The following is a 16,101-nucleotide window of genomic DNA, read 5'->3' on the forward strand; positions in this document are numbered from 1 at the left end:
CTTTCATTCAGCGCTGTGTCTGTGACAGTCGCGGCTGGATGTCAGCAGCGCAGGACGGAGGAGCCGGAGCTGTGTGGATTATGCCGGAGTTTTGTTTGGGGGGGTTAATAAAATGGTGAACGAGGCTTGTTGGTTTTATTTAAAATAAAGGATTTTTGGTGTCTGTGTTTTTTCACTTTACTTACGGGTTGATCATGTCAGCTGTCACATAGACGCTGCCATGATCAAGCCTGGGGTTAATGGCGGTGGTCCCCCACCAACATTAACCCCTTGTATTACCCTGCTGCCACTGCTACACGGCGGCAGGAAGAGCCGGGGACACGCCGGTGCTGCCGCATAATGCATGCGACAGTGCCGGGGCAGCTGCGGCTGATATTCTCGGCTGCCGGAGGGGGAGTGAGGCTGCCCCTCTCCCTCCCCAGTCTGAGGATACCGGCCGCCGCTGTGTGCTTACCTCGGCTGAACGGTAAATATGCAGCGGAGCCCACGTTCTTTTTTTTCTATATTTCCGTTTTCTTTCTATGTGTGTTCTATGTGTCTGTGTCTATGTGTTCTATGTCTGTGTGTGTGTTCTGTGTCTGTGTGTGTGTTCTATGTCTGTGATGTGTGTGTGTGTGTGATGTGTTTGTGTTTACTCTCTGCTTTGCTTCCTCTTCCTGTAATGACATCACTTCCCTTCAAAACCGCAGCAAGTGATGTACATTACTGGAGGTAAACCGCAAAATACCGCAGGGAATAACGCAGGAAAACGCAGTGAACCGCACAGAATTTGCTGCCTGCGTTATTCCCTGCGGGATTTCATGATTAACATTGAGTCAATGGAGTGAAATCCCGCAGTGATGTGCGGAAAAGAAGTAACATGCACTTGTTTTTGCTGCGGGATTCCCGCAGCAAAACATGCAGCTGTCAAATTCCGCCCAGTGCGCACAGGATTTTTTTTCTCCATAGGATTTGCTGGTGATTCACTGCAGAGATGTTATGAACATTTTCTGCAGCGAAACATGCAGCAAATCCGCGAAAAATCCGTGGCAAAATCCGGTAAGTGCGCACATAGCCTAAGGAGCGCACACTGCTAAGCATCGCATGTGATGGAGTATCGCGGTGTATATACCGGTGCCTCTCGCCGGGCTCCGGCCTGTAGTCACCGTCTCATCACTTACTCATCTCCAGCTTCATCTCCCTCCAGGAAATATTCTCATAACACAAGTGCGACGCCAGCATGAGTCAACCAGCGGCGATCCGCGAGCCATCTGCCCCATCTCATTAACCCCTTAATGACCAATCCATTTGTTTTTTTTACCCTTACATTTAAGAGCCATAACTTGATTTTGAAGTCAACATCGATGTATGTTTTGTTTTTTTTTGCCGGCTGAATTGTAGTTTTGCATCGAACCATTCACTTTAAATATATAATGTACTAATAGCAAGAAAAAAAAAAAAAAGGATCCAAAATGAAGTGAAAGAGTAAAAAAACAAAAACAATTCCACCATTATTTTTTTTTTTTTGTTAATGGATTGTGTGGCAAACTCGATCTGATAACAGGATAAATAATAATAAAAACATTTTTTATATCTAATTTTTTTATTATTTCTTTTAATTTTTTGTATATGTATAAATATAAAAAAAATGATATAGGTATATATATATATATATATATATATATATATATATATATATATATATATATCTATCTAGCTATACATATATACACATATATATCTGTATAATATCTCATATATATTATATATATATATATATATATATATATATATATATATATATATATATGTGTGTGTATATATTATACGTATGTGTGTAGTAGAGATATAGATACATATCTCTATCTATATCTAAATATAGATAGAGATACATCTCTCTCTATTATACACACACACATATATATATATATATAATGTGTGTGTATATATTATGAGTGTGTATAATAGATATATATATATATATATATATATATATATATATATATATAAAATAGATATACCGTACATCTATATATCATATATATATATTATTATCTATATCATATATATATCATATATATATGTGTGTATATACAGTTAGGTCCAGAAATATTTGGACAGTGACACAATTTTGGCGAGTTGGGCTCTGCATGCCACCACATTGGATTTGAAATGAAACTTCTACAACAGAATTCAAGTGCAGATTGTAACGTTTAATTTGAAGGTTTGAACAAAAATATCTGATAGAAATTGTAGGAATTGTCACATTTCTTTACAAACACTCCACATTTTAGGAGGTCAAAAGTAATTGGACAAATAAACCAAACCCAAACAAAATATTTTTATTTTCAATATTTTGTTGCGAATCCTTTGGAGGCAATCACTGCCTTAAGTCTGGAACCCATGGACATCACCAAACGCTGGGTTTCCTCCTTCTTAATGCTTTGCCAGGCCTTTACAGCCGCAACCTTCAGGTCTTGCTTTTTTGTGGGTCTTTCCGTCTTAAGTCTGGATTTGAGCAAGTGAAATGCATGCTCAATTGGGTTAAGATCTGGTGATTGACTTGGCCATTGCAGAAGGTTCCATTTTTTTGCACTCATGAACTCCTGGGTAGCTTTGGCTGTATGCTTGGGGTCATTGTCCATCTGTACTATGAAGCGCCGTCCGATCAACTTTGCGGCATTTGGCTGAATCTGGGCTGAAAGTATATCCCGGTACACTTCAGAATTCATCCGGCTACTCTTGTCTGCTGTTATGTCATCAATAAACACAAGTGACCCAGTGCCATTGAAAGCCATGCATGCCCATGCCATCACGTTGCCTCCACCATGTTTTACAGAGGATGTGGTGTGCCTTGGATCATGTGCCATTCCCTTTCTTCTCCAAACTTTTTTCTTCCCATCATTCTGGTACAGGTTGATCTTGGTCTCATCTGTCCATAGAATACTTTTCCAGAACTGAGCTGGCTTCATGAGGTGTTTTTCAGCAAATGTAACTCTGGCCTGTCTATTTTTGGAATTGATGAATGGTTTGCATCTAGATGTGAACCCTTTGTATTTACTTTCATGGAGTCTTCTCTTTACTGTTGACTTAGAGACAGATACACCTACTTCACTGAGAGTGTTCTGGACTTCAGTTGATGTTGTGAACGGGTTCTTCTTCACCAAAGAAAGTATGCGGCGATCATCCACCACTGTTGTCATCCGTGGACGCCCAGGCCTTTTTGAGTTCCCAAGCTCACCAGTCAATTCCTTTTTTCTCAGAATGTACCCGACTGTTGATTTTGCTACTCCAAGCATGTCTGCTATCTCTCTGATGGATTTTTTCTTTTTTTTTCAGCCTCAGGATGTTCTGCTTCACCTCAATTGAGAGTTCCTTAGACCGCATGTTGTCTGGTCACAGCAACAGCTTCCAAATGCAAAACCACACACCTGTAATCAACCCCAGACCTTTTAACTACTTCATTGATTACAGGTTAACGAGGGAGACGCCTTCAGAGTGAATTGCAGCCCTTAGAGTCCCTTGTCCAATTACTTTTGGTCCCTTGAAAAAGAGGAGGCTATGCATTACAGAGCTATGATTCCTAAACCCTTTCTCCGATTTGGATGTGAAAACTCTCATATTGCAGCTGGGAGTGTGCACTTTCAGCCCATATTATATATAGAATTGTATTTCTGAACATGTTTTTGTAAACAGCTAAAATAACAAAACTTGTGTCACTGTCCAAATATTTCTGGACCTAACTGTATATATATCTATATCATACATATATATATCTATTATACACACTCATAATATATACACACACATTATATATATATACACATATATATATATAACGATAGATATAATATATACATATATATCTATCGCTATATATATATATATATTATACACACATATGTAATATACACACACAATATATATGTATATATATATATATATTCTTGCTGGATCTCTGTGAGGGCTTGTTTTTTCTATGTGTGACATTTTAATAGATTTTTATTGCAGGTTAGATGGTGGAGTTGCGATAAAAAAAGAAAAGAAAAAAAAAGACAATTTTGCCATTTTTGCTTTTTTTAAAATTCATTTTATCCTTTATTACTCAGCATGGAGGCATATAATGCTGCAATCACAGCGGTCCAGAATGCCGCATGATGGATCCAGTCTGGACTATTGCACTGCCCCGTAGGGTGACCCAGGTCATGGAGACCTCTACATTACATACAGGGGGTAGAATTGGCCCCTACATCTCCAAAAGGTTGTAGACGTGACATCCAGAAAAGGAGGCGTTCATTTACTGAGGGATTAACCCTTTATATACACAGCGTGCGGCCCACAGTGCAGTGACCACAGGCGACGTCCTCCTGGGAGGCCGCACACTAGATTTTAATGAGGCTTTTCATCAGGAAGTCAAAAACGGATCTACAGCAATGAGGACGCTGAGGGGCGAGGACGAGGCTGCAATTATTTCTGGGTGGTCCCGGGATCACCACCATTACTGGAAGAGACAACGTCTCACCGAACTGTCAGGAACACAAGTCCGGATCCTACATCACAACATGTCTGACGGGGAATTCACCCCGAAACTAAACCCCTGTCCATCACCAGAAATACTGCAGAAGAGTAACACATAATCAACCACACAATAACTCCCCGCCGGAATATAACTACTATAATACTGCCCCTATGTACAAGAATATAACTACTATAATACTGCCCCTATGTACAAGAATATAACTACTATAATACTGCCCCTATGTACAAGAATATAACTACTATAATACTGCCTCCTATGTACAAAAATATAACTACTATAATACTGCTCCCTATGTACAAGAATATAACTACTATAATACTGCTCCTATGTACAAGAATATAACTACTATAATACTGCCCCTATGTACAAGAATATAACTACTATAATACTGCCCCCAATGTACAAGAATATAACTACTATAATACTACCCCCTATGTACAAGAATATAACTGCTATAATACTGCCCCTATGTACAAGAATATAACTGCTATAATACTGCCCCCTATGTACAAGAATATAACTACTATAATACTGCCCCCTATGTACAAGAATATAACTGCTATAATACTGCCCCTATGTACAAGAATATAACTACTATAATACTGCCCCTATGTACAAGAATATAACTACTATAATACTGCCCCTATGTACAAGAATATAACTACTATAATACTGCCCCTATATACAAGAATATAACTACTATAATACTGCCCCTATGTACAAGACTATAATTACTATAATACTGCCCCCTATGTACAAGAATATAACTACTATAATACTGCCCCCTATGTACAAGAATATAACTACTATAATACTGCCCCCTATGCACAAGATTATAACTACTATAATACTGCCCCCTATGTACAAGAATATAACTGCTATAATACTGCCCCTATGTACAAGAATATAACTGCTATAATACTGCCCCTATGTACAAGAATATAACTGCTATAATACTGCCCCTATGTACAAGAATATAACTGCTATAATACTGCCCCTATGTACAAGACTATAATTACTATAATACTGCCCCCTATGTACAAGATTATAACTACTATAATACTGCCCCCTATGTACAAGAATATAACTACTATAATACTGCCCCTATGTACAAGAATATAACTGCTATAATACTGCCCCTATGTACAAGAATATAACTGCTATAATACTGCCCCTATGTACAAGAATATAACTGCTATAATACTGCCCCTATGTACAAGAATATAACTGCTATAATACTGCCCCCTATGTACAAGAATATAACTACTATAATACTGCCCCTATGTACAAGAATATAACTGCTATAATACTGTCACCTACGTACAAGAATATAACTACTATAATACTGCTCCTATGTACAATATAACTGTTATAATACTGCTCCAATGTACAAGAATATAACTGCTATAATACTGTCACCTACGTACAAGAATATAACTACTATAATACTGCTCCTATGTACAAGAATATAACTGCTATAATTCTGCTCCTATAACACTGCTGTACATAGTTGTGATAATGAGCTGTTACAGTGGATATAATGGAGAACACTCGGGGTGATGCGTCGCTGTCAGTTTGTGGTGCGGGGGTCGGTATTACTCTGGATTTAGTCTCTGTAATGATTCCGCGCCTTCTATAGAGAGGACACAGAAGCTCCTTTATGTCCTTTGCACAATCTCTGATTATGACAGGGAGGGAGATGATAATTTGGGATGAAGCACAAGCCTCTTTCTTGCCGTTCGGCATAAATGAGCGATTAGTCAGCACATACCGGGCAGCGAGCGCTGCAATGTGTGACCACAGCCCTGACACGGAGGCGGATAATGCAGAAGTGGACGATGGCGGCCGCGTCACATCTGCACGTTCCTTGTGAAGTGATGACCTCGATACTTTCCGCTGTAATAATGAGCCCACAAGACTTTCTTTTCTCCCATGATGAAACGTGCGTCGGATCCATCACTATGATTTAGCATTTAGGAGCCCCCGAGATGTAATGCTGTTTTCCTTAAAGGGATTCTCCAAAATTTTTAAAATGATACAGGAAATTCTATAAGATAAAGAAACAAGAGATTCCGTACCCCAGCAACGCGCCGTCAGTACATTGGTCTCTGCCGGAGATGACGACATGTCCATTGCTCGTGTGAGCCATCTACAGCGAATCTCCTGAGCACCACCGAATCCGAGCGAAATCTCCAGATCAGCGATTACAGAAATGTGGGGGAAATCTCCCGATCACCCCCGAATCCGAGCAAAATCTGCAGGAGATGAGGGATTACAGAAATGTGGGGGAATCTCCTGAGCACCCCCGAATCCCAGCGACATCTCCAGGAGATCAGCGATTACAGAAATGTGGGCGAATCTCCCAAGCACCACCGAATCCGAGCGACATCTCCAGGAGATCAGCGATTACAGAAATGTGGGCGAATATTCCGAGCACCCCCGAATCCGAGCGACATCTCCAGGAGATCAGCGATTACAGAAATGTGGGGGAATCTCCCGAGCACCACCGAATCCGAGCGAAACCTCCAGGAGATCAGTGATTACAGAAATGTGGGGGAATCTCTCGAGCACCCCCGAATCCGAGCAAAATCTGCAGGAGATCAGTGATTACAGAAATGTGGGGGAATCTCCCGAGCACCCCCGAATCCGAGTGAAATCTCCAGAAGATCAGTGATTACAGAAATGTGGGGGAATCTCCCGAGCACCACCGAATCCGAGCGAAATCTCCAGGAGATCAGTGATTACAGAAATGTGGGGGAATCTCCCGAGCACCCCCGAATCCGAGCAAAAGCCTCGCTTACTATGGGCATCCGAGTGCCCTATAGTTTATACATAAAAAAATGGCCTTTATGACGCAAGTATAATAATGGGAATGACTCTTGTTACCTAAGTCACTGACCAAATACCCATCCCATGTACATGCATGCTCTACCCTGCTGAGTGTGCATGTGTTCTTATCACAATGGAAGATCAGCTGCATCCAGACTTCTATAGAAATGGGTTATGTCCTCAAAAACAAAAAAACAGGGCAGTGGAAACTGAACGGCTCAATCCATCTTGGATACTGCAGCTTGTCAGCCATTGAAGTGAATGGTAGCTGAGCTGCAGTACCCAAGACCGGCCACTGCAGGGTGTGGCGCTGTGCTGTCTCGGCTCCGTACATCAATTGCAGGTACTACCTTTCTGGATGTTAATGGAAGTTGGCCAATATCTTAGTCACAGACATCCCTTTTAGGTTGGATGATCCGGAGATCTATCATTTTTTCTAGAAGGGAGAGATTTGTGCTGCTGACATTGTACCAGATCCAATGTACCAGAACCTCAGCTGTGAGAACTATTAGAGCTTTTCAGGTTTTCAGCTTCTGATTATTACACAATAGTGTTCCTATTCAATGACAGCCAGCAGAGGCCTTAAAAACGGTGAGGACTGGATGCCCAACTGTCTAGGAGTAAAGTCTCCATGGTGGTGGGGCCGCAGGATGGAGAATTTCAGCAACAAGGTATATGCAATAACTAAAAATATCACTGTGCTGCAAATGTAGAGAATCCCGCAGTGCGATAACTGCGGATCAGGAGCTGCCGTCACCCGGCTGCTGAGACGGCGGCAGGTACTGACCCAGAGACTGGGACACATGCGGCGGCGGGAGGTACTGACCCAGAGACCGGGACACATGCAGCGGCAGGTACTGACCCAGAGACAGGGACACATGCGGCGGCGGGAGGTACGGACCCAGAGACTGGGACACATGCAGCGGCAGGAACTGATCCAGAGACGGGGACACATTCAGCGGCAGGAACTGACCCAGAGACGGGGGCACATGCGGCGGTGGCAGGAACTGATCCAGAGACTGGGACACATGCGGCGGCAGGAACTGATCCAGAGATGGGGGCACATGCGGCGGCAGGAACTGATCCAGAGACGGGGACACATGCGGCGGCAGGAACTGACCCAGAGACTGGGACACATGCGGCGGCAGTAACTGATCCAGAGACTGGGACACATGCGGCGGCAGTAACTGATCCAGAGACGGGGACACATGCGGCGGCAGGAACTGATCCAGAGACGGGGACACATGCAGCGGCAGTAACTGATCCAGAGATGGGGGCACATGCGGCGGCAGGAACTGATCCAGAGACGGGGACACATGCAGCGGCAGGAACTGACCCAGAGACGGGGACACATGCGGCGGCAGGAACTGACCCAGAGACGGGGGCACATGCGGCGGCAGGAACTGACCCAGAGACGGGGGACACATGCGGCGGCAGGAACTGATCCAGAGACGGGGGCACATGCAGCGGCAGGAACTGATCCAGAGACGGGGGCACATGCAGCGGCAGGAACTGATCCAGAGACGGGGGCACATGCGGCGGCAGGAACTGACCCAGAGATGGGGGCACATGCGGCGGCAGGAACTGATCCAGAGGCGGGGGCACATGCAGCGGCAGGAACTGATCCAGAGACGGGGGCACATGCAGCGGCAGGAACTGATCCAGAGACGGGGGCACATGCAGCGGCAGGAACTGACCCAGAGACTGGGATACATGCGGCGGCAGGAACTGATCCAGAGATGGGGACACATGCAGCGGCAGGAACTGACCCAGAGACTGGGACACATGCAGCGGCATGAACTGATCCAGAGACGGGGGCACATGCAGCGGCAGGAACTGATCCAGAGACGGGGGCACATGCAGCGGCAGGAACTGATCCAGAGACGGGGGCACATGCAGCGGCAGGAACTGATCCAGAGACGGGGGCACATGCAGCGGCAGGAACTGATCCAGAGACGGGGGCACATGCAGCGGCAGGAACTGATCCAGAGACGGGGGCACATGCAGCGGCAGGAACTGATCCAGAGACGGGGGCACATGCAGCGGCAGGAACTGACCCAGAGACGGGGACACATGCGGCGGCAGGAACTGACCCAGAGACGGGGGCACATGCGGCGGCAGGAACTGACCCAGAGACGGGGGCACATGCAGCGGCAGGAACTGATCCAGAGACGGGGGCACATGCAGCGGCAGGAACTGATCCAGAGACGTTAGCACATGCCCGCAGCAGCATCATAGTAGGGCAGACAGCATTTGCTACATATCCTAAGGCGTTTTCTGGTTCCTAGGGGACACCGCCATCATACGAGTGCCAGCTGTCATTCTACAACAGGCGGTATAGACACTTATAGGATCAGTGTCAGCCGCAGAATAACAAGACAATTACTAAATTATATATATAAATATATAAAAGAAACAACGTCACATGACACAAGCTAAATACAGCGAACACATACATTATATGCTGGTAAATGTGCTTCTGAAGCCCCCCTTGAGGCCTCCAACACACATCCGTGATACACGTGCGTGTTTGGTCCATTTCCGTATATACCAGAGACACGGACAAACGGGCACCCATGTTATGCTATGTTTGAGGTCACACGTGCGTTATTCCATACGGTCCGTGTCCATGATACGTATGTGTATCAGTTTTGCATGGAAGCATGTCCGTTTTCTGCACGGAACACGCACACACGCACCCAATGAAAGTCTATGGGTCCGTGAGCACACGTACGTGACACGGATGCATCTCCATATGCTCCGTGTACGTTTTGTGCTTTTTTGTAGCGATGTCGGCTATTCTTTCTTTTCCTGTGTATGTCGGTCAGTCTCCCTCAGTCCGTCGGTCAGTCTCCCTCAGTCCGTCGGTCAGTCTCCCTCAGTCCGTCGGTCAGTCTCCCTCAGTCCGTCGGTCAGTCTCCCTCAGTCCGTCGGTCAGTCTCCCTCAGTCCGTCGGTCAGTCTCCCTCAGTCCGTCGGTCAGTCTCCCTCAGTCCGTCGGTCAGTCTCCCTCAGTCCGTCGGTCAGTCTCCCTCAGTCCGTCGGTCAGTCTCCCTCAGTCCGTCGGTCAGTCTCCCTCAGTCCGTCGGTCAGTCTCCCTCAGTCCGTCGGTCAGTCTCCCTCAGTCCGTCGGTCAGTCTCCCTCAGTCCGTCGGTCAGTCTCCCTCAGTCCGTCGGTCAATCTCCCTCAGTCTGTCTCTCTTCAATTAAGAAATAACATCTGGAACACCAATTCTGAGTCTGAACTGGGTGCAAAAACCTAAAAAATCTAAATCTAAAGGTTTTTTAGGTTTTTGCACCCAGTTCAGACTCAGAATTGGTGTTCCAGATGTTATTTCTTAATTGGTTTGTAGTCTTTTGTTTGTGAACCCGGCCCCACCACACCTATTGCCAGTCCACATTATACGCATATACAGCCTGGGTCTCCGCTTCCCATACACGGTACGTTTTGTAACTGCATGAGAGGACACACACAAGCTAGGGACCCCAACGTAGAGAAATACTTTGGCGTAGTGTTGGGGTCTATTGCATTGATCAATTCAGTAGCTAAATTTCTCTTGATTCATATGTTCATGGCAGTAATGCAGATTCCATTTTTCACATTTCACTCTTGCATATAGCTATTGGATTTTTCAGGGCAGTATTCACACAGCAGTTTCTGCATTACATGTATTCCCCTTACATAGTCACTGGTGTGCATACCTTATCTCTATATAGGTCTCCCTATCTTGTCGGTCGGTCTCTCTCTGTCCATGTCGTTCTATCCCTCTGCCCCCCTCTCTCATACTCACCGATCCCCGGCGCGGTGCTGCACAGCTGTTAAAAAAAAAAACAAACTCCGGCGGCTTTTACTATTTTGAAAAAGCCGGCCGCTCATTATTCAATCTCGTATTCCCTGCTTTCCCCGCCCACCGGCGCCTATGATTGGTTGCAGTCAGACACGCCTCCACGCTGAGTGACAGCTGTCTCACTGCAACCAATCACAGCCGCCGTTGGGCATGTCAATATTGAGCAGTAAAATAAATAAATAAATAATTAATTTAAAAAAAAACAACAACGTGCGGTTCCCCTCATTTTTATACCAGCCAGGGTAAAGTCAAATGGTTGACGGTTGGTATTCTCAGGATGGGGAGCCCCACATTATGGAGAGCCCCCCAGCCTAACAATATCAGCCAGCAGCCATCCAGAATAGCCACATCCATTAGATGCAACAGTCCCGGGACTGTACCCAGCTCATCCCGAATTGCCCTGGTGCGGTGGCAATCGGGGTAATAAGGAGTTAATGGCAGCAGCCTATAGCTGCCACTAAGTCCTAGATTAATCATGTAGGCGTCTCCCCGAGATACCTTCCATGATTAATCTGTAAGTTACAGTAAATAAACACACACACACCTGAAAAAATCCTTTATTTGGAATAATAAACACTAACAAATTCCCTCGTTCACCAATTTAAGCCACAAATACCCATCCATATCCGGCGTAATCCACAGAGGTCCCGCGTCGCTTCCAGCTCTGCTACATGAAGGTGACAGGTGCAGCAGAAGAACACTGCCGCCCCTGACAGCTCCATGCAGCAACTGAGGTGAGTATCGTGATCAGCTGTGCTGTAACTGAGGTTACTCGCGGCCACCGCTGGATCCTCCAACTGTGACAGCAAGTCGCCCGAGTGACAGTGATGAAGTCACAGGTGAGTTGCGGTCTCGGGTGGAGGATCCAGCTGGCCGTGGGTAGCCTGAGTGATGGCAGCGCTAATCGCGCTGCTCACTGCAGTCACTCAGGGGATTAGCGGTCACCAGTGAGTCCTTCACGCGTGACCGCTAATCAGTACGCGACACCCAGACAGAGCCGCAGTATGACAATGAAGTCGGGTGGAGTTCACCCGAGTTCATTCTCATCGCGCGTCGCTGTCTGCTGTCAGCGGGTATGTATCAACGACATTGAGCATCACACACGGATCATTTCATACGGGCAACACACGGACATGTCACTTACGTATCTCACGCACACACGGACATTCAACACGCACACACGGCTAGCATACGCCGTTCACACGGATGCCACACGTACCATAAAAGCGGACATAAATACGGATCACGGACCTGAAAAACGGCCCGTATTACACGTGCGTGCTTTTCACGGATGTGTATTGGAGGCCTGAAGGTATGTAGGCACAGATAGTACTGCCTCCATGTCTCCATCTTTAAATGAAGTAGATACAGGCAGTACTGCTTCAATATCTCCACCTGTAAATTAAGTAGGCACAGATAGTACTGCCTCCATATCTCTGCTTTTAAATCAAATTGGTACAGACAGTACTGCCTCCATGTTTCCACCCCTAAATGAAGTAAGTACAGACAGTACTGCCTCTATGGCTGTACATATAAATGAAGTAGATACAGATAGTACTGCCGCCATGGCTCTACCTTTAAATGAAGAAGATAGAGACAGTAATGCCTCCATGTCTCCACTATAAATTAAGTACCCACAGATAGTACTGCCTCCATGTCTCCACCTTTAAATGAAGTTGGTACAGACAGTACTGCCTCCATGGCTCTACCTATACAATAAGTAGATACAGACAGTATTGCCTCCATGTCTTTACCTGTAAATGAAGTAGGTACACATAGTACTTCCTCCATGTCTCTACTTGTAAATATAGTAGGTACAGATAGTACTGCCTTCACGTCTCTACCTATTAATGAAGTAGGTAAAGATAGTATTGCCTTCTTATAAATTAAATAGACACACATAGTACAGTCTCCACCTGAATAGATGTTGGTACAGATATTATTGCCTCCTCATCTCTCTAAGTAAATGATGTAGGTAGAGATAGTACTACAGTACTGCCTCTATGTTTCACAAAGTAGATGCTATTGATAGAGATATTATAGCCTCCCTGTAAATAATGTAGCTATAGATAGTACTACCTCTTTGTCTTCTCCTTTTAATGATGTACACATAGATAGTACGACCCACCTGTACACTACCTGTACACTATATTGCCAGTGATAGTGCTGCCTTTCCCCCTCTGTAAATGTTGTAATCACAAATCATATTGTCTTGAGACAGAGATATCACTGCTTCATAGGTTTCTTTGTGTAAGTGCATAGATGTAGATAGTAGACTGTTTGATTGTCACATAATTGACTTAAAACTTGTTATTAAAAAGCCTCTTAATGTTTACTGCATGTAGATGAGAAGCACAACACTTGCAAACTCTTTGCTATAGAGCTTGTAAGCGTGGCTCTAAACCTGGTGAAATCACTGGATCCTGCCGCCTTCTGCGCTCCTCCGGTGCTGCACAGGCAAAGCGGCTTGTGTTTGCAACGTCTGAGCGCTCACAGTTCAGAGCAGCAGCTCAATGATGCCGCTTATCCGAACTGCCAATTAATAAGGAGTGCACTGATCCCCTGGGCAGAAGAGATCCCCTGGGCAGAAGAGAAATTCCTATCTATATAGACTGGTGCTATAGAAACAAATCGGTTTTATCATTTACTGTGTATTCGAATGTGGAACCATTCTATGTATATAGCTCATTGCTTAGGAGACCGACCACCTCTGATTGCAGCTTTTAAGCACTGCACTGAAGCTGGTGCATTTTGGAGCTACCAGCGAAGTCCAGAGATCACGACCAGCTTCAAAGCAATGCCTGAAAGCTAACAGAAAACTTAATGGAAGTGCTAGGAATAGAGGTGGTCGGTCGTCTAGGCAACAAGCTGTAAACAAAACAAAACAAAAAAGTGTAAATACCTCAAAATTACTGAAAATTTTAAACAAACAGTATATTGCTAAAATGTTTCCCATTACAAGAAATATCTGATAATGTCCAGTCTATGAAGATGGAATTAACCCTTTAAGAACTTGAAGTCAATAAGAGCTCTGTATTGTAGAATGATGCCATACCGTGGTGTCCACTGCCGTCACTTTGTGAGTTGTGACATGTTTGGGTTTCGGGTCTTCCTTGGATACGATCACACATCCCTCTCCTCCTAAGGTGACCAGGACGAGGTGACAACCTTTGGCCAACAGCACCGAGCCGGCGGCTCCGGCATCAGAGGCGCTCTTCACCTGGATGCCGGTCAATATCTCTGCCTGCAAAATGATAACAAGACCAGACAAGATAAGGGGGATATACCAGAACCCAAGCCTATGACCATGTCACCCGCATCCACATGTGACCCAGGCTGCGCTGGATTCGACATCCCACTGTATTATGCTACGTGGGGTGGACCCGAAGTCCCCCTGTATTATGCTACGTGGGGTGGACCTGAAGTCCCCCTATATTATGCTACCTGGGGTGGACCCAAAGTCCCCCTGTATTATGCTACCTGGGGTGCACCCGAAGTCCCCTGTATTATGCTACCTGGGGTGGACCTGAAGTCCCCTGTATTATGCTACCTGGGGTGGACCTGAAGTCCCCTGAATTATGCTACCTGGGGTGGACCCAAAGTACCCCAGTATTATGCAACGTGGGGTGGACCCGAAGTCACCCTGTATTATGCTACGTGGCGTGGACCCGAAGTCCCCCTGTATTATGCTACGTGGGGTGGACCCAAAGTCACCCTGTATTATGCTACGTGGGGTGGACCCAAAGTCCCCCTGTATTATGCTACCTGGGGTGGACCCGAAGTCCCCTGTATTATGCTACCTGGGGTGGACCCGAAGTCCCCCTGTATTATGCTACGTGGGGTGGACCCGAAGTCCCCCTGTATTATGCTACGTGGGGTGGACCCGAAGTCCCCCTGTATTATGCTACCTGGGGTGGACCAGAAGTCCCCCTGTATTATGCTACCTGGGGTGGACCCGAAGTCCCCTGTATTATGCTACCTGGGGTGGACCCCAAGTCCCGTGTATTATGCTACCTGGGGAGGACCCGAAGTCCCCCTGTATTATGCTACCTGGGGTGGACCCGAAGTCCCCTGTATTATGCTACCTGGGGTGGACCCGAAGTCCCCTGTATTATGCTACCAGGGGTGGACCCGAAGTCCCCTGTATTATGCTACGTGGGTTGGACCCGAAGTCCCCTGTATTATGCTACCTGGGGTGGACCCGAAGTCCCCCCGTATTATGCTACGTGGGGGGCTAGATGCATGGAGCCGTTCACTCCTCGTCTGGGGGGGCAGATATCTCTATGGAGCCTGCCATCATATAGGACCACACATCTCCGTCCATGCCCGTCTTGTACAGTATATAGGACCACACATCTCCGTCCATGCCCGTCCTGTACAGTATATAGGACCACACATCTCCGTCCATGCCCGGCCTGTACAGTATATAGAACCTCACATCTCCGTCCATGCCCGTCTTGTACAGTATATAGGACCACACATCTCCGTCCATGCCCGGCCTGTACAGTATATAGGACCTCACATCCCGTCCATGCCCGGCCTGTACAGTATATAGGACCACACATCTCCGTCCATGCCCGGCCTGTACAGTATATAGAACCTCACATCTCCGTCCATGCCCGTCTTGTACAGTATATAGGACCACACATCTCCGTCCATGCCCGGCCTGTACAGTATATAGGACCTCACATCCCGTCCATGCCCGGCCTGTACAGTATATAGGACCTCACATCCCGTCCATGCCCGGCCTGTACAGTATATAGGACCACACATCTCCGTCCATGCCCGGCCTGTACAGTATATAGGACCTCACATCCAGTCCATGCCCGGCCTGTACAGTATATAGGACCACACATCTCCGTCCATGCCCATCTTGTACAGTATATAGGACCACACATCTCCGTCC

The 16,101-nt window shown here is 46.0% G+C and overlaps 1 protein-coding gene across 3 annotated transcripts in view; it reads right to left on the bottom strand.

Moving 5' to 3' along the window:
- The window catches only part of RBKS (ribokinase), a 63,990-nt gene that overhangs the window by 19,059 nt on the left and 28,830 nt on the right, over nt 1-16,101 (bottom strand). For all 3 annotated transcript variants that reach the window (XM_075337920.1, XM_075337922.1, XM_075337921.1), the window contains exon 8: nt 14,251-14,439. In XM_075337920.1, coding sequence (XP_075194035.1) covers nt 14,251-14,439 — 189 coding nt within the window. The remainder of the gene's footprint in view (nt 1-14,250; nt 14,440-16,101) is intronic.

The sequence above is a fragment of the Anomaloglossus baeobatrachus genome, chromosome 3 (genome assembly GCF_048569485.1).
Source record: "Anomaloglossus baeobatrachus isolate aAnoBae1 chromosome 3, aAnoBae1.hap1, whole genome shotgun sequence".
NCBI classification, from domain to species: Eukaryota; Metazoa; Chordata; class Amphibia; order Anura; family Aromobatidae; genus Anomaloglossus; species Anomaloglossus baeobatrachus.